The 21,636-nt window shown below is 44.8% G+C and overlaps 1 protein-coding gene across 1 annotated transcript in view; it reads right to left on the bottom strand.

The window, feature by feature from the left end:
• Nucleotides 1–21,636, bottom strand: part of HEPHL1 (hephaestin like 1) — a 174,248-nt gene that overhangs the window by 38,434 nt on the left and 114,178 nt on the right. Inside the window, exons 14-17 of the mRNA XM_068266810.1 lie at nt 15,609–15,740; nt 11,518–11,624; nt 8,612–8,834; nt 4,481–4,620 (exon numbers count right to left, since the gene is read on the bottom strand). Of these exons, the coding sequence (XP_068122911.1) occupies nt 4,481–4,620; nt 8,612–8,834; nt 11,518–11,624; nt 15,609–15,740 (602 nt within the window). The remainder of the gene's footprint in view (nt 1–4,480; nt 4,621–8,611; nt 8,835–11,517; nt 11,625–15,608; nt 15,741–21,636) is intronic.

The raw sequence follows: 21,636 nt of genomic DNA, 5'->3' as shown, positions 1-21,636 counted from the left end.
CATTTATGGATGCTGATGGGTCTTGGGTCCCAGGCTTGAAGGACAGATACAGTTGAGTGCCATCTGCTTAACAATGCTATCCTAGGCCATAGTTCTGGATTATTTTGCCCAGATGGAGTATGTAGACTGCAAAGAGTAATGTTATAGTACAGAACCCTGTGGAACTCCATAGGGAAGTTGCACTGGATTAGAGTAGTGTGTGCCCAGACATACTTGCTGTGTCCTGCCAGATAGGAAGGTCTGAAACCAGCTAAGAACAGTAGCTCTTAGGCCACAGTCATTCTTCAGTCACTGGATTAGTATATCATGATCCACAGTATCAAATGCTGAAGACAGGTCAAGAGAATCAGAATTGAGCATTCAACCTTGTCCCTTGCAGTAAGTAGATTATTCATTACTCGGACTAATGCCGTTTCAGTGCTGAGCCTTTTCCTGAATCCTGACTGAAAAGTATCAGAAATGTTGTTATCTGTAAGCCTGGCTTCCAGCTGGTTGGCGACTGCTTTCTCGATAACTTTTGATAGGAATGGTAAGTTCGGCACAGGTCTGTAGTTGGTCACAGAATCAGGATCTAGTGATGGTTTCTTCAAGAGGGGTTGCATAATAGCTTTCTTTAGTTCTTCTGGGAAAAGTCCACTTTGCAAGGAGCACTGAGTGATTTTGTGAAGTGCTGGCCTGATCAGCTCTGGGCACTGCATTAAGGATCCAGTTGGGCCAGGATCCAGGTTGCAGGTAGTGGTAATGAGAATTCCAAAATCTTCTTCACTCAGAGTGTAAGGCTGAGTTCACATTGGAGCGCATCTGCGCCGTGAAAGCGGATCAAGCGGAACGATTGTGCATGTTAGGAACGTCCGCTCCAGTGAGCGGAACGCAGGGAGCACAAGGGAGCGCAACGCAGCAATGTGAACTTTCCCATCGGGAAAGCATTGCTTCCGCTGCTGCGGAACGCTCATCGGTGTGGAACGTAAGCTATTTTAGCTCCAATGTGAACCTAGCCTCAAAGACTTGCCATGGTGGTATGGTAGTAGGCATATGCAAAGTCTAGTGGTCAATTGATGTTGTTGGTATACAGTGGCTTGCAAAAGTATTCGGCCCCCTTGAAGTTTTCCACATTTTGTCATATTACTGCCACAAACATGAATCAATTTTATTGGAATTCCACATGAAAGACCAACACAAAGTGGTGTACATGTGAGAAGTGGAACAAAAATCATACATGATTCCAAACATTTTTTACAAATAAATAACTGCAAAGTGGGGTGTGCATAATTATTTGGCCCCCTTTGATCTGAGTGCAGTCAGTTGCCTATAGACATTGCCTGATGAGTGCTAATGACTAAATAGAGTGCACCTGTGTGTAATCTAATGTCAGTACAAATACAGCTGCTCTGTGAGGGCCTCAGAGGTTGTCTAAGAGAATATTGGGAGCAACAACACTGTGAAGTCCAAAGAACACACAAGACAGGTCAGGGATCAAGTTATTGAGAAATTTAAAGCAGGCTTAGGCTACAAAAAGATTTCCAAAGCCTTGAACATCCCAAGGAGCACTGTTAGAGCGATCATTCAGAAATGGAAGGAGTATGGCACAACTGTAAACCTACCAAGACAAGGCGGTCCACCTAAACTCACAGGCCGAACAAGGAGAGCGCTGATCAGAAATGCAGTCAAGAGGCCCATGGTGACTCTGGACGAGCTGCAGAGATCTACAGCTCAGGTGGGAGACTCTGTCCATAGGACAACTATTAGTCATGCACTGTACAAAGTTGGCCTTTATGGAAGAGTGGCAAGAAGAAAGGCATTGTTAACAGAAAGCATAAGAAGTCCCGTTTACAGTTTGCCACAAGCCATGTGGGGACACAGCAACCATGTGGAAGAAGGTGCGCTGGTCAGATGAGACCAAAATGGAACTTTTTGGCCAAAATGCAAAACGCTATGTGTGGTGGAAAACTAACACTGCACATCACTCTGAACACACCATCCCCACTGTCAAATACGGTGGAGGCAGCATCATGCTCGGGTGGGGGGGGCCTTGGGGGTGCATCTCTTCAGCAGGGAGAGGGAAGCTGGTCAGAGTTGATGGGAAGATGGATGGAGACAAATGCAGGGCAAACTTGGAAGAAAACCTCTTGGAGACTGCAAAAGACTTGAGACTGGGGCGGAGGTTCACCTTCCAGCAGGACAATGACCCTAAACATAAAGCCAGGGCAACAATGGAATGCTTTAAAACAAAACATATCTATGTGTTAGAATGGCCCAGTTAAAGTCCAGGTCTAAATCCAATCAAGAATCTGTGGCAAGATCTGAAAACTGCTGTTCACAAATGCTGTCCATCTAATCTGACTGAGTTGGAGCTGTTTTGCAAAGAAGAATGGGCAAGGATTTCAGTCTCTAGATGTGCAAAGCTGGTAGAGACATACCCTAAAAGACTGGCAGCTGTAATTGCAGCAAAATGTGGTTCTACAAAGTATTGACTCAGGGGGCCGAATAATTACGCACCCCCCACTTTGCAGTTATTGATTTGTAAAAAATGTTTGGAATCATGTAGGATTTTCGTTCCACTTCTCACGTGTACACCACTTTGTATTGGTCTTTCACGTGGAATTCCAATAAAATTGATGCATGTTTGTGGCAGTAATGGGACAAAATGTGGAAAACTTCAAGGAGGCCGAATACTTTTGCAACCCACTGTATACGCCGGCAGCCTATAGGGCTAATGCAAAAGCAACGGATTCGGAAGAGGGACGGGCACCATGACACAGGACAGGTAATGTATAAATGTACACATACGTGTACAATTATACACTGGGGGTGGGAGCAGTGCCAGGGGTTTCATTGCTCGTCTCGATCACTTGCCATTACTGTTGCGCAGTTGATCGAGCAAGTTGGCACTACATCTTGCAGCATGTCGGACCAATACATGCGACCAATTTCAGACCAAAATTGATATGTACTTGGTGGCACAGATTTCAAAACGGATGGTCGATTGGAAGCCAAGTCACCTGATGTATGGCCACCTTAAGAAAACTGTCATGTCTTTATTGCTCTAATTGCTCAGCACGGCAGTTCACCCCTGATCAATGGATGATCCAATAGTTATGCCAGGGCAGGAGTAAATACTGCATCGTGTGTGCCAGAATTAATATTACCAATATCACTACATTCATAGGAGGAATAGAGTCCGCACACCCGCAGGTAGAGTCCAAGGGTTTTTATTAAGTCCAATTCACAAAAGCAGTAAAATGGCTGACATGTTTCGGATCATATCCTTACTCATAGCCTAGGCTATGAGGCTATGAGTAAGGATATGATCCGAAACATGTCAGCCATTTTACTGCTTTTGTGAATTGGACTTAATAAAAACCCTTGGACTCTACCTGCGGGTGTGCGGACTCTATTCCTCCTGTATCCTGAATTGCCGCATTGGATTCCAGCACCTTGCCTTGGGTAGCAGAGGTAGAGCGATCTGATCTACTGTATCACTACATTCATAATAACACATATGACTCTGGTGAGTATAGTAAGCACACTCACCTTGTACAGGAAGCTCTGGGCCATTATTACTATTCATAATAACACACATGACTCTAGTGAGTATAGTAAGCACACTCACCTTGTACAGGAAGTTCTGGGCCATTATTACTTCTCATAATAACACACATGACGCTGATGAGTATAGTAAGCACACTCACCTTGTACAGAAAGCTCTGGGCCATTATTATTACCCATAACAACACACATGTCTCTGGTGAGTATAGTCAGCATACTCATCTTGTAAGGAAGCACTGGGCCATTATTAATACTCATAACAACACACATGACACTGGTGAGTATAGTCAGCATACTCACCTTGTACAGAAAGCTCTGTGCCATTATTACTACTCATAATCTCACACATGATACTGGTGAGTATAGTCAGCCTACTCACCTTGTACAGGAAGCTCTGGGCCATTATTACTACTCCTAATAACACACATGATGCTGGTGAGTACAGTGAGCACACTCACCTTGTACAGGAAAGCTCTGGGCCATTATTACTACTCATAAAAACACACATGACTCTGGTGAGTATAGTAAGCACACTCACCTTGTACAGGAAAGCCCTGGGCCATTATTACTACATTTAATAACACATATGACCCTGGTGAGTATAGTAAGCACACTCACCTTGTACAGAAAGATCTGGGCCATTATTACTACTCATAATAACACACATGTCTCTGGTGAGTATAATCAGCATACTCACCTTGTACAGGGAGCTCTGGGCCATTATTACTATTCATAATAACACACATGACCCTGGTGAGTATAGTGAGCACACTCACCTTGTACAGGAAGCTCTAGGCCATTATTACTACTCATAATAACACGCATGACTCTAGTGAGTATAGTAAGCTCACTCACCTTGTACAAGAATCTCTGGGCCTTTATTACTACTCATAATAACACGCATGACTCTAGTGAGTATAGTAAGCTCGCTCACCTTGTACAGGAAGCTCTGGGCATGGAAGTGGACCGTATGTATGTCCAGCTCGTTCCCTAATCCGATCAGGTACCAGTCAGTCTTTTCACCTTCCATCATTGTCAGGCCGTGCAGATTGCCGTAAATTTTGCCGTTTATGGCTAAAGAGGAAGGAAGTTGGGAATTAACTTAGACACGTTCCATATGAATCCTTACTCTCGCCCACAAAGCTCTCCACAACCTGGCTCCTTCCTATCTAAATAAACGTATTTCCAGATACCATCCTACACGCATTCTCTGCTCTACTAACAATATTCTCCTGTCTTCTTCCCTGATCACCTCTTCTCACTCCAGCTCAGGGGCGTAGCAATAGGGGTTGCAGAGGTAGCGACCGCATCGGGGCCCTTGGGCCAGAGGGGCCCCGAAGGGCCTTTCCTCAACTACAGTATTAGCTCTCTATTGGTCATGTGCTCATAATAATCACTTCTATAGATACTTTGAATAGTGGTAATAATACACAAACTGTTCCCCATCCCCTTCTTGCACCTCTGACACTGTAGTTGCCATTGGCAGGTTTTGGTGCGCCGTATCAATTATTAAAAATTATTATGTATAGAGTGCTTAGGGGGCCCCATTGTAAAACTTGCATCGGGGTCCACAGCTCCTTAGCTACGCCACTGCTCCAGCTTACAAGACTTATCTCGATCCTCTCCCCTCCTCTGGAACACCCTCCCTCAACACATCTGCCACTCACCCACACTTAGGGCTTGATTCACAAAAGAGTGCTAACTGTTAGCATGGGCGTTTTCGTGCGAATTTTCACGTTTGCGCAAAAGCAATTTTTTGCACAAAATCGTTATAGTTTTCGCGTGAAAATTCGTGTGTGCGCGCGAAAACGATCAAGATTTCACGTGAAAATTCATTTGCGCACAAAAACGGTAAATTGCGTGCGAAAATTTGCAGTCACGTGCAAATGCGAAAATTCGCGCGAAAACAGCCGTGCTAACAGTTAGCACTCTTTTGTGAATCAAGCCCTTACTCTTTTTAGGCCCTACCTGAAAACATGACTCTTCAGGCAAGCATACTCACCTACCTAGGTGAAGTGACCACCATTTTACTGCTTCATACACAGCTTCCCTTTACCTACTGTCCTACCCCTTAAACCGTTAAAATACTGTAATGCTGGGTATACGTTTTTTTGGTCAATTCTGCCGTTCAATCGATTTTTTATTCTTTTTTCTGCTCAATATCTCGCTTGATTCTCTTATCTTTTCTTATCAATTTCCATTCACTTCTACAAGGAATCAACCAGTAAAACTATAGAGAGAGTAATATCGGACATGACGGAAATTATCAATTATCAAACGTAACGCGTGTAACTAGCATTACGCCTTTGGATAAGGTGTGTGCATTCCACCTATGTGTAAAAATCGGCAGTTGATTGTTCACTGCACCTCTACACCACCTCCAATCCACATTGATGGCAAGGAAGTAGAAAGAGTCCCCAGTGTCCGCCTACTGGGCAAAACTATCTCCAAATATGACCTGAAGTGGAACGCCAACACAGAGGAAAGCCCAACAGAGACTTTTCGTTCTCTGTCAACTGAAAAAGTTCGATATGGTCCAAAAACTTCTGACAAACTTCTACTCAGCCACAATCGAATCCGTCCTATGCTCGTCCATCCTAGTCTGGTATGCCACCTCCTCCGCCAGCGACAGGCTCAAACTGCAGAGGGTCATGAGATCCCCGGAGAGGATCATCGGGAGATCCCTTCCCACTCTGGACCTCCTCTACCACTCCAGGCTGAACACCAGAGCATTAAAGATCGCCAACGACCCCTCTCACCCTGGCTACCGCTTCTTTAATCAGCTCCCCTCGAGCCGGAAGCTCCGGTTCCGATCCATCTTCACCAGGACCTCAAGACATAAGAACAGTTTCTTTCCCTCGGCTATCAACCTCCTGAACTCTCTCCGTGAAAATGCCCATCCCCACCCCACAATACCATGACGCCTGAAGCATTCTGCACATAGACGGCGCTCCAGCTCAAGCGTACCTTTCGGTTGTGTTAGTATTGTAACTTATGCCACGTTGTCTCCCTCTGCATAAAGGTTATATAGTGTTCTGTATTCTGTATAATGTTCTGTTCCTACTGCATGTCCTGTCCTGTATCTGTAACTATATTGTGTATCAGTACCCTGTACGTGCCAAGACCAATTCCAGGCACAACCCAGTCATGCTTGGTGAAATAAAGTTTCTGATTCTGATAAGTTGTAATCCACCGTTGTCTTTTATTAACTGTTGTATTGTTTATTTTGATTTGTTATACCCTGAATGCTGTTGTACAGCGCCACGGAAGATGCTGGCGCTATATAAATAATAATAATGATATGAAGTCCTGGCTGATTTTAGAAAACTGTGGGAGGGTGTTTCACACTTATCCCTGGAATTTTTCAGCTGCTTTTTTGCTCGTTTGTTCGTATTTGTGATTCTGCGTTTTGTGATATTTTTTTTCACATCCGATTCTCCTTTTTTTTGTTCACGTTTGTAATGCAAATTTTCCCGTTCCTATATTTCCATGCATATCAATGAAGTTAACTTACATAATTTTGTATGTAATTAACTTTACATTTGCATGCAAAATTTCGCAATTCCATTAACTATATTCGAGTCACATGTCTGTTCCAAATAACAGCATACTTGTAGGCTGTTTTTTTTTTCCCCCGCAGAAAATTAGTATGCAAAAATTCACATAACAACCCATGACAAATGCAACGCCATTGACGTGCATAAGATGCATGTGACCAGTGAACCTACAGGGTGGGCCATTTATATGGATACACCTTAATAAAATGGGAATGGTTGGTGATATAAACTTCCTGTTTGTGGTACAGTAGTATATGTGAGGGGGGACACTTTTCAAGATGGGTGGTGGCCATGGCGGCCATTTTGGAGGCGGCCATTTTGAATCCAACTTTTGTTTTTTCAATAGGAAGAGGGTCATGTGAAGCATCAAGCTTAATGGGAATTTCACAAGAAAAACAATGGTGTACTCGGTTTTAACGTAACTTTATTCTTTCATGAGTTATTTACACGTTTCTGACCACTTAAAAAATCGTCAATGTGCTGCCCATTGTGTTGGATTGTCAATGCAATCCCTCTTCTCTGAAGCCAATTGTCTATGCTGTGAAGATACGAGATGTGCAGCACCTGACACTACCGATACTGGAAGCCTGTGCTAGCATTCTCCTGCGGTGTTGCTATCCGTGTGTGAAGAGTGGTAGAAGAGGGTTGCATTGACAATCCAACACAATGGGCAGTACATTGAACGCATTTTATAAGTGGTCAGAAATGTGTAAATAACTCATGAAAGAATAAAGTTACGTTTAAACCAAGCACACCATTGTTTTTCTTGTGAAATTCCCAATAAGTTTGTTGTGTCACATGACCCTCTTCCTATTGAAAAAACAAAAGTAGGATTCAAAATGGCCGACTTCAAAATGGCCGCCATGGTCACCACCCATCTTGAAAAGTGTCCCCCCTCACATATACTACTGTTCCACAAACAGGAAGTTTATATCACCAACCATTCCCATTGTATTAAAGAGAACCCGAGGTGTGTTTAAAGAATGTTATCTGCATACAGAGGCTGGATCTGCCTATACAGCCCAGCCTCTGTTGCTATCTCAAACCCCACTAAGGTCCCCCTGCACTCTGCAATCCCTCATAAATCACAGCCATGCTGTGAGGCTGTGTTTACATCTGTAGTGTCAGTCTCAGCTGCTCCCCCGCCTCCTGCATAGCTCCGGTCCCTGCCCCCGTCCCTTCCCTCCAATCAGCAGGGAGGGAAGGGATGCAGGCGGGGACTGGAGTTCTGCAGGAGGCGGGGAGAGCAGCAGACTGACACTATAGAGATAAACACAGCCAGCTCTGACAAGCTGTTTGTCAGCAGCGTGGCTGTGATTTATGAGGGATTGCAGAGTGCAGGGGGACCTTAGGGGGGTTTGGGATAGCAACAGAGGCTGGGCTGTATAGGCAGATCCAGCCTCTGTATGCAGATAATATTCTTCAAACCCACCTCGGGTTCTCTTTAAGGTGTATCCATATAAATGGCCCACCTAGTATATATAAAGCTGATGAAGAAGCACTTTTACCATGGATTTTGTTACTTTCTTCGAAGTCCTCTGTCCTCTGCACCTTGCTGGGGTCCTTGTGCGTGTAGTGCTGAATATTATCCTCCAGGTACCACGAATGGCTCTCCTGAAACACCATGAAGAGCAGAGCAAACTCTCGCGCCACGTCCTTCCTCCGCCCACTACTGTCTAACACGCCTTTCTTGCATGTCACCAATGGTCCCACCAGGCCACTGTACAGATCCTGTGAATGGAAGCCAAACAATACTGCTTAGCAACATTTTGTACAAGTATGCCAAAAAATAAAGAGGCGGTGGAGTAAAAATACTGTTATGAACACAACTTTTACAATATTCATGTATATTTAATTGAATGGAATTATTTAATCAGTGTTTGGGTATTGTAAAATCTTTCATCACCCTGATTTACATTCTGAAATTTATCACAGGTGGAGACATCTTCATCTTTAGTCCTGTCAGGTGATCTTTGCGGAATGTTTGCATACTGAGCGTTCCTATGCTAGTACAGAGTATACCTGGTCTCCTAGAATGCTCTGAGAGGCAAATTCTGCATAGCTAAAAAACTAAGCATCACTGGGAAGGAGGGGTTACATACCAATATACACAGCAATATATACATAAACAAAGTGTTTCTGTTGCTGAAACAAGGCCAATTACCATAAAAGTGAAAAATGTACTGCATTCTACTATATGTCACTGCAGTACACTAAGGTACCACATTAAAGAGACACTCCAGCCTAAACAAACATACTGACATTAAGTTACATTAGTTATGCTAATTAAAATAGATAGGTAATATAATCTCTTACCCACACTGTTTTAAAAGAACAGGCAAATGTTTGATTTCATGATGGCAGCCATGTTTTTGGTTGAAAGGAGGTGACAGGGAGCATGAGACACAGTTCCAACTTTCCTGTGTCCTGAGCACCTCTCCCAGTTGCTAGGCAACGTGAACAACATAGGAAATCCCATCATGCTCTCCACAGCATCAGGGGAAAAAAGCCCAGGCTTTTTTTATTTGATGGGTGGAACTTAGGTAAAAATGCAGCTAAAAATGATGCTTTGGTAAGAAAAACAGTTCTGATGCTGTGAAACTGTTAATCACCAAGCCTTTTCAGTTCTGCTGAGTAGATTTTTAGTCCGGAGGTTCACTTTAACCACTTATGTTTGAGACAGTATATCTATGCCCCCCAGGACTTCAGTTCCTTACACAGGAGTGTAAATAGGCGTCTTCACATTCTAATACGCGGCCCGTGCACCCCCACGGCTGAGTAGCAGACCCCTGATCAGTGAATAGGAACACAGATCACATTCACCGTTCAAAGAGCCTGTGATCAATGAGATGCCGTGGTCATCGATACAACAAAAGTAAAGGCACACACGCACTTTATTTTCTGTGTACTGTTCGCAGTACACAAGAATGAACTGGGGGGGGGGGGGGGGGAGCATCTAGTAGCCAAATAGTAAAATTACACCCTACATACATTATATTAAAATAAAACACATTAACATAACATCATTAAAATTAACCTCTTACCCCCCCCCCACTCTCCCATAGTTACTCCCCCCCCCCAAAAAAAACATCTGTATATACAGAAACTCCCTGTAATACTCGGGGACTAAAGATGGTCAGTGATATAGTAATAATTAAATCTTGCTTGAATGCAGATTTAATGCAAATTGTATGCGGCCTGAACTAAATATGGCCAGTCCACACACAATAAAATAAAATTATCCAATTTTACAATCGGATGTACAGAAAAATTGTAGGCAATTTTTTTTCATGTGCTCAAGAAATCGAATGTCCCATCGAAAGTCCATTTTTTTTTTTTTTTTTTTATAAAAGAAGATCAGGAGTGGTGAATTTTTCTGACTAATTTTTATGAAAATTGAGGCTGGGTTCATGGTGCTCCGTTGTCTAATGCACATGTTATAATTTGTATGAACTGCATTCGAAACTGGACATAGACTTTAACCACTTACTGTCCAGATGACCTGAAAATAAGTCTCTGCACTATACTCCCTACAAAATCCTAGATAACACAGTTTATTCATCTCTGAGTTGATAACACTGCTACACAATTGTAAGGGAATGGCAGCAAACCCCTCGCAACCCCCAGGGAATTTAATGGAAGGGTTTATTAGTAAACAAGTGTAAACTAAACATTCCAGGAGCAGACAGATTTAACAAGAGTAGGGTATATACATTGTGTTACTAATATATATTAAAACAAATGAACTGTTATGTAAACAGGAGAGATACACAAATAAAATGTGTGGGTTTAATGTACAATTGAGCTGTTTACACTAAAGCTATAATGTATGAAAGTGGATAAATTGTGTATTGTGGATACATTTTTCCTTTTAAAATGCACAGAAAAAAAAGGCCATTACTAAAAACAAATATCAGCCACAAAAGCCGAATTTGTCTTCAAAAAAACAATACATAGATCATTTAGTTGTGATAATTATTGATAAAGTTATTGTCAAAGTAATCAGAGCTGAGCTAAACTGTGAAAATGACCAGGGTAGGGAATTGGTTAACCCCTTTGGGACCAAGTAAGTTACAGTTACGTCCTGTGCTGCTAAATGGACGTAACTGTAATGCCCCGTGGTCCCGCTGCGCGCAGCCGAATGGGGTGATTCAGTTGACATCTCCCCTCACTGATCAGGAGCCATGGAGAGTGGCTCCTGATCATGTGATCACTAAGAGTTCCGCGGATTGTAGTGATCACTAGGCGGTGGTGGAAGCAGAGGACCAGACTCGCCTCTCCTCCTGACGTTCCTCCGGCGATTGTTGCTCTCCCTCTGCTCTGCCCGGCATCCAGCCTTGCACTGCCTCTAGTGTCGTGTCCCAGTTTGATGACGTCATCATTAAAGAAACATCTGAACTTTTTGTCACATTACCTTCATATAGTTTCCTGAGGAAAAATAGGGCCATGCTAAACAATTGGGGTCATTAATTCCTGGCCCTGACTGTTCTGGAACATTCCACCGGTAAGTGTTAGTGTCCCCTGGGAAAAAAAATAAAGGTATAGTAAATATTTTGCCATCTTCCTATTATGACTGCAGAATATCAGCACAAAATTAAAGGACAACTGTACTGAGAGGTATTAAGTGGTTGCCATATTTATTTCCTTTTAACAATACCAGTTGCCTGGCATCCTGCTGAACTATTTGGCTACAGCAGTGTCTGAACAACACCAGTACCAAGCATGCGGCTAATCTTTGTCAGATCTTACAATAATGTCAGAAACAACTGATCTGCTGCATGCTTGTTCAGGGCCTATGGCTAAATGTATTAGAGGCAGATGATCAGCAGGGCTGCTAGGCAACTGGTATTGCTGAAAAGGAAATAAATATGGCAGCCTCCATATCCCTCTCACTACAGTTGTCCTTTAACCGGTTCAGCCTACAGGTGTTTTCACCTCCAGGACGGAAGCAATTTCCCCTGTCATCGTTCCTCCCATTAATTCGCCCTCATGGCATTCATTTTACTCTGATGAGATGTAAAAAAAAAAAAAGAAGCTAGGTCGCTAAGGCAACTATTTATGGATTTTTTTCCTGTTAATTTTTTTTTTTACGTCTGCTTGCTTGGTAACTGGGGTGGGGGAGGGCTTTGGAAGGGATTAATTGTGTGTGGTAAAATGTGTGGTGTGTTTAATTTAACTCTTCGCCACTAGATGGCGATAGAAACACTCCCTGGTTTACCAGGAAGGGTTTCTTTTTTTTTCTTTTTTTCTTTGTACTTTCACTTATGTTCTTTATTATGAGTGAAAATGGCCCCTGATCGGAGTCATGTCCATTCATTACAGGCAAAGCGATCCCCAATCGCCGATAAGGAAATGCCGCCGAGTCCGAGCGGCGGTCGCGTGCGCATGTACGTGTACCCGCTCAGTGGCGTAGCTAAGGAGCTGAGGGCCCCGATGCAAGTTTTACTATGGGGCCCCCCCAAGCACTCTATACATAACAATTGATACGGCGCACCAAAACCTGCCAATGGCAACTACAGTGTCAGGGGTGCAAGAGGGGGATGGGGAACAGTGTGTTAATGATTACTACTATTCAAAGTATAGAAGTGATTATTATGAGCACAGGGCCAATACAGAGCTAATACTGTAGTTGAGGGAGGGCCCTTCGGGGCCCCTCTGGCCCAAGGGCCCCGATGCAGTCGCTACCTCTGCACCCCCTATTGCTACGCCCCTGTACCCGCTGTTTAAACACTGGACACAAATACGCGTCCAGTTAGACTTGAGGGGCGCTTACACGTCCAGATAGGCTGAAGAGGTTAAAGCAAGCAAGAGGTTAAAGTCCTCATGCTGAATGGTAAAAACTGAGCAGGTAAAGAAAGGGGCTGGAACCGGAGCGTAGCGTAGTGTGGAGGGCCCCCACATGATAGGGTAGCTTCCCCGGGAAAGCAGGGGTTAAGGATAGTGGGTGGGGGAAAGGAGTGTAGGCTCAGGCAGGAAAGGGCTGGCCTGGGTGAGGAGGGGTATAAGAGGGGTGGGCGGGCCTTCCTGGCTCAGCAAGCTCGAGGTGGAAGAAGCTCCCTCCCTCCCGCCCTTTTTTTGTATTATGTTTGAGGTTTTATTGCTCTTATCTATATTGTTTTGTCATTGCAGCCGGAGGGGTGTGGGGGATCTGGAGCTTGGTGGATATTTGGTAAGGGGTTTTGCCGCATGGCAAATCCAGTGCTTTTACGGTCCAGTGACAAGTTATGATGGTGTGGGCATGCAGTTGTCCCTGAGCCGGTGAATGCGGCTGGGGGCTGGTTACAAGGCTGCACGCCAGTTTTTTACGGTCCTCGGTATTAACTCGGTACCTCCGGATCCCTCTACCCCAGCTCTCACGGATTGATTTCTGGGTTGTTATGGTTAATGCGTTATTATTATCAATGTGTGTGGATTATTGTTAAACTTTTGATTAAAATAAAGAGGGGCTGCTCTGGCCTTAAAGAGAATCTGAAGCCACATTAAAAATGGCTTTTTAGCTTATATTCAGCAGGGGCATGTTTGCCCCTGCTAAAACGCCGCTATCCCGTGGCATAACGAGGGGTCTTTACCCCCCAAATCCCGCCCTGCAAAATCCACGACTTATTCTTTATTGTGCTCAGCTTCCACAATGAACCACTATGTTCATTGTGATAGTATTGCAACATTGGCGTACCGCTATATTATTATTATTATTATTTAGTATTTATATAGCGCCGACATATTACGCAGCGCTGTACAGTGTATATATATATATCTTATCACTAACTGTCCCTCAAAGCTATAGTGTAAAACTCAAGGCCTTAAGGTGCTCTTATTGAAGGTGTAGTGCCTCAGTCTGCTCTCTTTACATTGATTGACTACTGTGTTCCGGCAGCACATGCACCCTTCACCTTCAGCACATATCCAGCTGATTTCACAACTCCTGCATAGTATCTAGTGCTGGACTTCCTTTCTACTTTAAAGCGAACCCGAGCCAAAGCTTGGTCTCAAAAGCTGATACTTACTATGAAGAGAGGAAAGCCTCAGGATCATAATGAGGCTTCCCTCGGTTGTTGCAAGCCCCCCATTGCTGAGTGCAGCCTCCCTTCACATCGGGGTTGTGTAGCTCCTCTTCCTGAATCAAATGCGCGCAATGGCCACGTGAGCCTGCCTGCATATGTGCAGTTGCACGGAGCCGGCAGCTACATGCTCCTGCACATGCGGGGGCAGGCTCAGTCGGCTCTTGCGTGCACTTGATACAGGAAGAGGAGCTGTGTGGCCCCAATGTGATTTGCTGGAGGGCTGTGCTTAGCAATGGGGGACCAAGCAATAGCGAGGGGAGCTTCAATAGGATCCTGAGGCTTCCATCACTTAAGGTAAGTATCTGATTTTGTACCCGTGCTTCGGCTTGGGTACACTTTAAAAGAAACCTAATCCGAACAGGAAAAAAAAGAGTCTCACTTACTTAGGGCTTCTACCAGGCCACTGCAGCCACCCTGTGCCCGCGCCATCACTCAACGATCCTCCGGTCCCCCGCAGCTGCTAAGGTTCATTTTTGTGCAACTGGCCAGTCAATGGCCACTGCGCCTGCACAGCCCTGGCCACGCACATGCTCGATCACCCTCCAGTCACCGGAAGCGCGGTTGCATGTGCAGTACGTGGAAATCTCATACTGCACATGTGCAGGATGCTCAAGGCGACAGGAGCATGTTTGAGGACATGCGCGGCCAGAGCCAGTGGCCATCCACTGCCCAGTGGTGAAAAAACGAGACTTAGCCGCTGTGGGGGACCGGAGGATCGCTGAGTGATGGTGCGGGCATGGGGCGGCTGCAGGGGGCTGGTAGAATCTCCAGGTAAGTGAAACTCTTTTTTTCCTGTTTGGTTTAGATTTCCTTTAAAGGCATTTTAATTATGATATAACAGATTTCTGTCCACTGTCCAAAAAAAAAAAAAATCGCACAGGACTTTGCATTCACTCACGCAGGGCCAGTTCTCTCATGAAGCAAGGTGAAACATTTGCACCAGGTGCAGAGATTACAGGGGCAGCATGTTTGTACTGTGTGTTTACACTAACAGCATGCAGTCAGAGTAGGGAGAGAAGCAATAGGAGAGTGAGGTGAAGAGGTCATGATTGGGAAAGGCAGCTTGTTGTTCTGTGTGAGGAGTCTAACAGTGAGCGAGGAGGGGGGAAGCAGGAGAGCAGCAGTGTTTCATTTGACTTGCACATCAGAAGGGAGGAGGTGGCAATGCTGTCCTGACTGAGGAGGAATGGAGTAGCTGAGGGTGAGAAGTTTGTTTGTCACAGACTCACAGACAGCCAGTGTGCTATTGTGTTGAGCTGCAGCATGTCATGTGAGAACATTAAATGAGGCAGAGTAAATTGTCGGGTGCTGTGCGATCATTCTAAATCAGGGAAGTTTGCCTCAGGCAGCAAAAATTCTAAAACCGGCCCTGCACTCACTGCAATGGACACAAAATGCAGTGGATGGAATGGGCAGGTTTTAACAGAATCTCCTCCTAACTTACCAGGCTGGGTGACACTCCCAATGCCAGCGATGGCCGGCAGCACACCCTGTGCGAACATGGAATAAGGGTGCGTGGCTTTATTCTTGAAGACAACCAGTATGCTGTCTCCAACCTCTGCTCGAATTATTGGACCTATAGAAAATACAGAAAAAAAGTTATTGTTTCAAAACAAGCAGATTATTTTCAAATAACTTGCTGTTCAAGCAACTCAGTTAACGGCTATGTTTGGAAGTCAGACTAAAGGTGGCCACACACCATACAATAAAATGATCAGACTTTACGGTAATTCGATAAAAACGATCGGATCTCCCAAAAACATCGAAAGGTTTTTTTAGACTCGACTGTAAAATCCGATCGGATTTCCCATTTTCTTTGATTTTTATCGATCCGGAATGCCAGATATTTTTCTTCAATCTTTCTAAAGATTGTATGGTGTGTGTTAGATTGCCAATTTATGAATATACACACCCTAGCAATTTTGTCTAGTATCCAATCATTTTTATCATAATTGGGGAAAGATTGAACATAGGTGTGTGGTACATTGGTCAGATTTTTGAAATGTTGCAATCAGTCAGAAAAATTGATTGCAATTCTTAAATTGAACAGATATTTAAAAAATTGTATGGTGTGTGGCCACCTTAACATAGATCCTTTTGAAACGGGATCAGTGAATAATGGCGCACAGCGCCTATGCATAAAAATAGCGCCGCATTAAAAAGATATGCTTATCACTATTTATCGTTAGTACTGCTTAATAATGGCGCACAGGGAAAAAAGAAGAAAAACGGCACACACTAATGTTATTTACCAATAGTGGCACACACTAACGTTATTTATCAATAGTGGCACACACTAATGTTATTTATCAATAGTGGCACACACTAACGTTATTTATCAATAGTGGCACACACTGACGTTATTTATCAATAGCGCCCTACATAAGCCAAACTGCAGACGTTATTTAACTGCAAAACGGTGAATGGATTTAATGTAACACTGTCAAGGTTAGGGTTAGGCACCACTTGGGGGGGGGGGGGGTCTTAGGGTTAGGCACCACCAAGGAGGTGGTTAGGGTTAGGTACAGGGAGGGTTCTGTGTGAGAGTAGGGTTAGGTATAGTTACAGTACACTATACACCACCAGGGGGTCTTAGGGTTAGGAACCACCAGGGAGGGTCTTAGGGTTAGGCACCACCAGGGGGGTGATTAGGGTTAGGCACCACCAGGGGGGTGATTAGGGTTAGGCACCACCGGGGGGGGTTTAGGGGTTAGGGATAGGTACAGAGAGGGTTCTGTGTGTTAACGTTAAATAACGATAAGGCTTTAACGCTAAATAACAATAAGGCTTCAATGTTAAATAGCGATAAGCGGCAAATGGATTAGCAGCAACACTGTGCGCCATTATTCACAGGCGCCATTTTCAGATAGATGCTTTTGAAACACAGTTTGCAGTTTTCTGACTTCCTTGCTGTAATGCGATGTACAACACAAGACTAGTGATGGTTATGTCTAGGAGAACTCATGAAGAAACATGTGATCAGTTTGGTCAGGTGATAGATATGTAAGTCTCTGATTTGCTAGACATGATCCTGTGCTAAAGCAGGATGTGATCACAGCCAATCAGAGCTGTGCAAATCTATCAGCTGATCAAACAAATCACATGCTTCTCCATGAGTTCTTCTAGACATGGCCATCATTTTCCAAGACCTGACACCATGACACCATGATGGCTCTGGATCCTATTGAGCCTACCCTGTCCCCTCGTTCCAGCACTGTCATCCCTGTTCCATGTATTCAACCAACTGGTCAAATACACCTTCAAGCAGCAGGGCCAGCCAGGGATCAGGGGAAAAACAAACATATATAAGTAGGTAACTACTTGTTCTACTTACAAAACACATGTACTGTACTGTCCATGTTTTGATTTCAGTGAATTTTATATAGTAAATAAAGAGAATTCTGTTCCTGGCATTTGCCATTATGGTTCCCTCTGACTGAAGACAATTCTGATGTAATTTCCTCCCCTTTTTTTCCTCCTAGAATCTTCTTTGTAAACATGTGAGCGTGGAAAGATCAGGTTTCATTCAGCCTCATGTCACACTGAACTTCCCTCAGCCACTCAGTGAGGAGCAGCAATGTGGGAGGAGTGATGACAAGCTTCCCTCTCGTCGGCAATGTACCAAATAGAGCCAGGCTGACAGATGAAGTTTATTACAACAGAAACATTTCTGAATAGATTGGAGTGCTTGCAATGCAGGGTAAGGCTGCAGGATGCATAATAAACACAGAGCAGTGGCTAAATGGAATTTGACCACTTCACCTCAAAGGGTTTTTCCCCTTAAAAAACCAGAGCAATTTTCACTTGTCAGCGCTCCTTCTATTAATTTGCCTATAACTTTATTACTACTTATCACAAGGAAACAATCTATATCTTGTTTTCTTCACCACCAATTATTTTGTAGGCCCAGTGCACATCAAAAACCGCTAGTAGATCCACAAAACGCTAGAGGTTTTTAAAGCAGATTTCAGAGCGATTCTAGGCATGTATAGAGACGTTTACTAAACATGCCTAGCGTTTTTGCTGCGTTTTTGTGTAGCAGATTTCAAATATTGTTACAGTAAAGCTGTTACTGAACAGCTTCTGTAAGAAAAACGCCTGGAAAACCGCTCTGATGTAGCGTTTTTCAGAGTGGTTTCCACTTTCCTGTACTTTAACATTGAGGCAGAAACGTCTCAGAAATCTAAAAAAATGTTGCAGCCCCCGAGTTTGCATTTGTGGAAAAAGTGAACCGCACTGGTGTGCACCAGCCCATTCACTTTCATTAGCCAAGCGGTTTTCCCCCTGCAAGCGTTTTAAAAAACGCTCCAGAACCGCTCTGGTGTGCACCAGCCCTTCTTTGCGGTGGATGGGGTACTTTTTGCTAAGAATTATTTTATTCTAACTGCGTTTTAACTGGAATAATAAGAAAAAAATGGAAAAAATTATTATTCCTCAGTTTTCAGACATTATAGTTTTAAAATAATACATGCTACCATTATTAAAACCCACACATTTTATTTGCCAATTTGTCCCGGTTATTGCAATGTTTAAAATTTTTCCCTAGCACAATGTATGGTGCCAATATTTTATTTGGAAATAAAGGTGCATTTTTTTTAGTTTTGCATCCATCCCTAATTACAAGCCTATAATTTATAAAGTAACAGTAATATACCCTCTTTACATACATATTTAAAAAGTTCAGTTCCTAAGGTAACTATTTATGTATCTTTTATTTTATTTTTAAAATGTTTTGTTTTTTTCATTAAACATTTTTTCGTTAGCTAATGGGGAGTGTGGGAGGTCAGGGGTTTATTTTAAATGTAAAAATATGGTCAAAATATGTCCTGTATTGAAAAAAAATATATAGATGTAATTTTACATTTTGGGCAAAAGATGTCCTCGTCGCTCACTTTCTCATGCGTAGTATTACTATGCATATTTATTTATTTATTTATGTATTGTATTTATAAAGCGCCAACATATTACACAGAGCTGAACATTAATTTAGGTTAATGCATAGAGGAAGTTATGCGTTTGTGAATGGCGGCGCCGTCTCATAGACGGCTGCGGTCATTCACAAGGGGACTTAGATTAATTAATGGGAACTGTAGGCTAATTAATAGGCCCTGCTGGTCTATAGAGTTGGGCCGAACGGTTCGCCGGCGAACTTCGGTGGTTCGCGTTCGCCACCCGCAGGCGAACGTGGGAAGTTCGCTTCGCCCAGTTCGCATCAAAAAAACAAAAATTTTTTAGCCTCCATTTCACTGTCAGCAGCCATGTTATGGTCAAACACACTGCTTGAGGGACCCGCCCACCCTCCCTTCAAGCTAGGTCCCTTTATACCATTTGACTCAGTTGTCTGCCTACACTAATTATGGGGACAGCTGGTACACACCTCTGCTAGAGAGTTTTTAATTCCTCCCACCTCCCTCCTCCCACCTCCCACCTCCCCACCTCCCACCCTCCCTCCTCCCACCTCCCACCTCCCTCCTCCCACCTCCCACCTCCCTCCTCCCACCTCCCTCCCTCCCTCCTCCCTCCTCCCACCTCCCACCTCCCTCCTCCCACCTCCCACCTCCCTCCTCCCTCCTCCCTCCTCCCCACCTCCCTCCTCCCTCCTCCCACCTCCCACCTCCCTCCTCCCCTCCTCCCACCTCCCACCTCCCTCCTCCCCCACCTCCCACCTCCCTCCTCCCACCTCCCACCTCCCTCCTCCCTCCTCCCACCTCCCTCCTCCCACCTCCCACCTCCCACCTCCCACCTCCCTCCTCCCTCCTCCCACCTCCCTCCTCCCACCTCCCACCTCCCTCCTCCCACCTCCCACCTCCCTCCTCCCACCTCCCACCTCCCTCCTCCCACCTCCCACCTCCCTCCTCCCTCCTCCCTCCTCCCACCTCCCCTCCTCCCTCCTCCCTCCTCCCACCTCCCACCTCCCACCTCCCTCCTCCCACCTCCCACCTCCCACCTCCCACCTCCCTCCTCCCTCCTCCCTCCTCCCTCCTCCCTCCTCCCTCCTCCCTCCTCCCACCTCCCACCTCCCTCCTCCCACCTCCCTCCTCCCACCTCCCTCCTCCCACCTCCCACCTCCCACCTCCCTCCTCCCACCTCCCTCCTCCCACCTCCCTCCTCCCACCTCCCACCTCCCACCTCCCTCCTCCCTCCTCCCACCCTCCCTCCTCCCCTCCTCCCTCCTCCCTCCTCCCACCTCCCACCTCCCACCTCCCTCCTCCCACCTCCCTCCTCCCACCTCCCTCCTCCCACCCTCCCTCCTCCCTCCAACCTATTCCCTCCTCCCTCCTACCGGAGGGAGGAGGGTCTCTTCTGGCAGGGAATTATACTACTTTAAAAGCCAGTATACATCATACCATAGCTGGGAATCGAACCCAGATCTCACTGTGTAGTGGGACCACGTCACCCTAAGCACTGTACCACTACAGTAGTAAGTGAAGCTAGCCGAAAAATGTACCATTAATGCTCAATGCAATAGAAACCATTTAGGTTGCTTAAAGGAGAAACTGTAGTGAGAGGTATATGGAGGCTGCCATATTGATTTCCTTTTAAGCTATACCAGTTGCCTGGCAGCCCCTGCTGATCTATTTGGCTGCAGTAATAATAATAATCCAAACATTTTGTATAGCACTTTTCTCCTGTCAGACTCAAAGCGCTCAAGAGCTGCAGCCACAGGGGACACGCTCAAGAGGCCACCCTGCACCCTGCAGTGGTTAGGGAGTCTTGCCTTGAAACTCCTTACTGAATAGGTACTTGACCTAGCCCAGGATTCAAACCCTGGTCTCCCATGTCAAAGGCAGAGGCCTTAAACCAGTACACTATCCAGCCACTGTAGTGTGAATCCCACCAGAAACAAGCATGCAGCTAATCTTGTCAGATCTTACAAAAATGTCAAACTGTTGTTTGTTTCAGGGTCTAGGGCTAAAAAGTATTGGAGGCAGAGGATCTGCAGGATAGCCAGGTAACTGGTATTGCTTAAAAGGAAATCAATATGGTAGCCTCCATATACCTTTCACTACAGTTCTCCTTTAAAGGGAAACCTTAACTGAGAGTGATATGGCTGTTTCCTGTAAACAATACCAGTTGCCTGGCAGTCCAGCTGATCTTTTGTGACTGCAATAGTGGCTTGAATCTGGCCTGAAAATTGCTGGCCTGAACCAGCAATTTTCAGGCCAGCAATTTCAGGCCAGCAATTTCAGGCCAGCTTCAGTTGGTATAGTGGATAGTGTGCTTGTCCACCATACATTGAGACCCAGGTTCAAATCCCAGCCAATGTGAGTTGGCTTTTATGCTACAAATCCTTAAAGGGAACCTAAACGGAGAAGGATATGGATTTTTTCCTTTTAAAATAATACCAGTTGCCTGAATCGCCTGCTGATCCTGTGTCTCTAATACTTTTTAGCCACAGCCCCTGAACAAGCATGCAGATCAGGTGCTCTGACTGAAGTCAGACCTGGATTAGCTGCATGCTTGTTTCAGGG

The sequence above is a fragment of the Hyperolius riggenbachi genome, chromosome 2 (genome assembly GCF_040937935.1).
Source record: "Hyperolius riggenbachi isolate aHypRig1 chromosome 2, aHypRig1.pri, whole genome shotgun sequence".
Classification (NCBI taxonomy): Eukaryota; Metazoa; Chordata; class Amphibia; order Anura; family Hyperoliidae; genus Hyperolius; species Hyperolius riggenbachi.
This window is presented reverse-complemented; position numbering and strand designations above follow the sequence as displayed.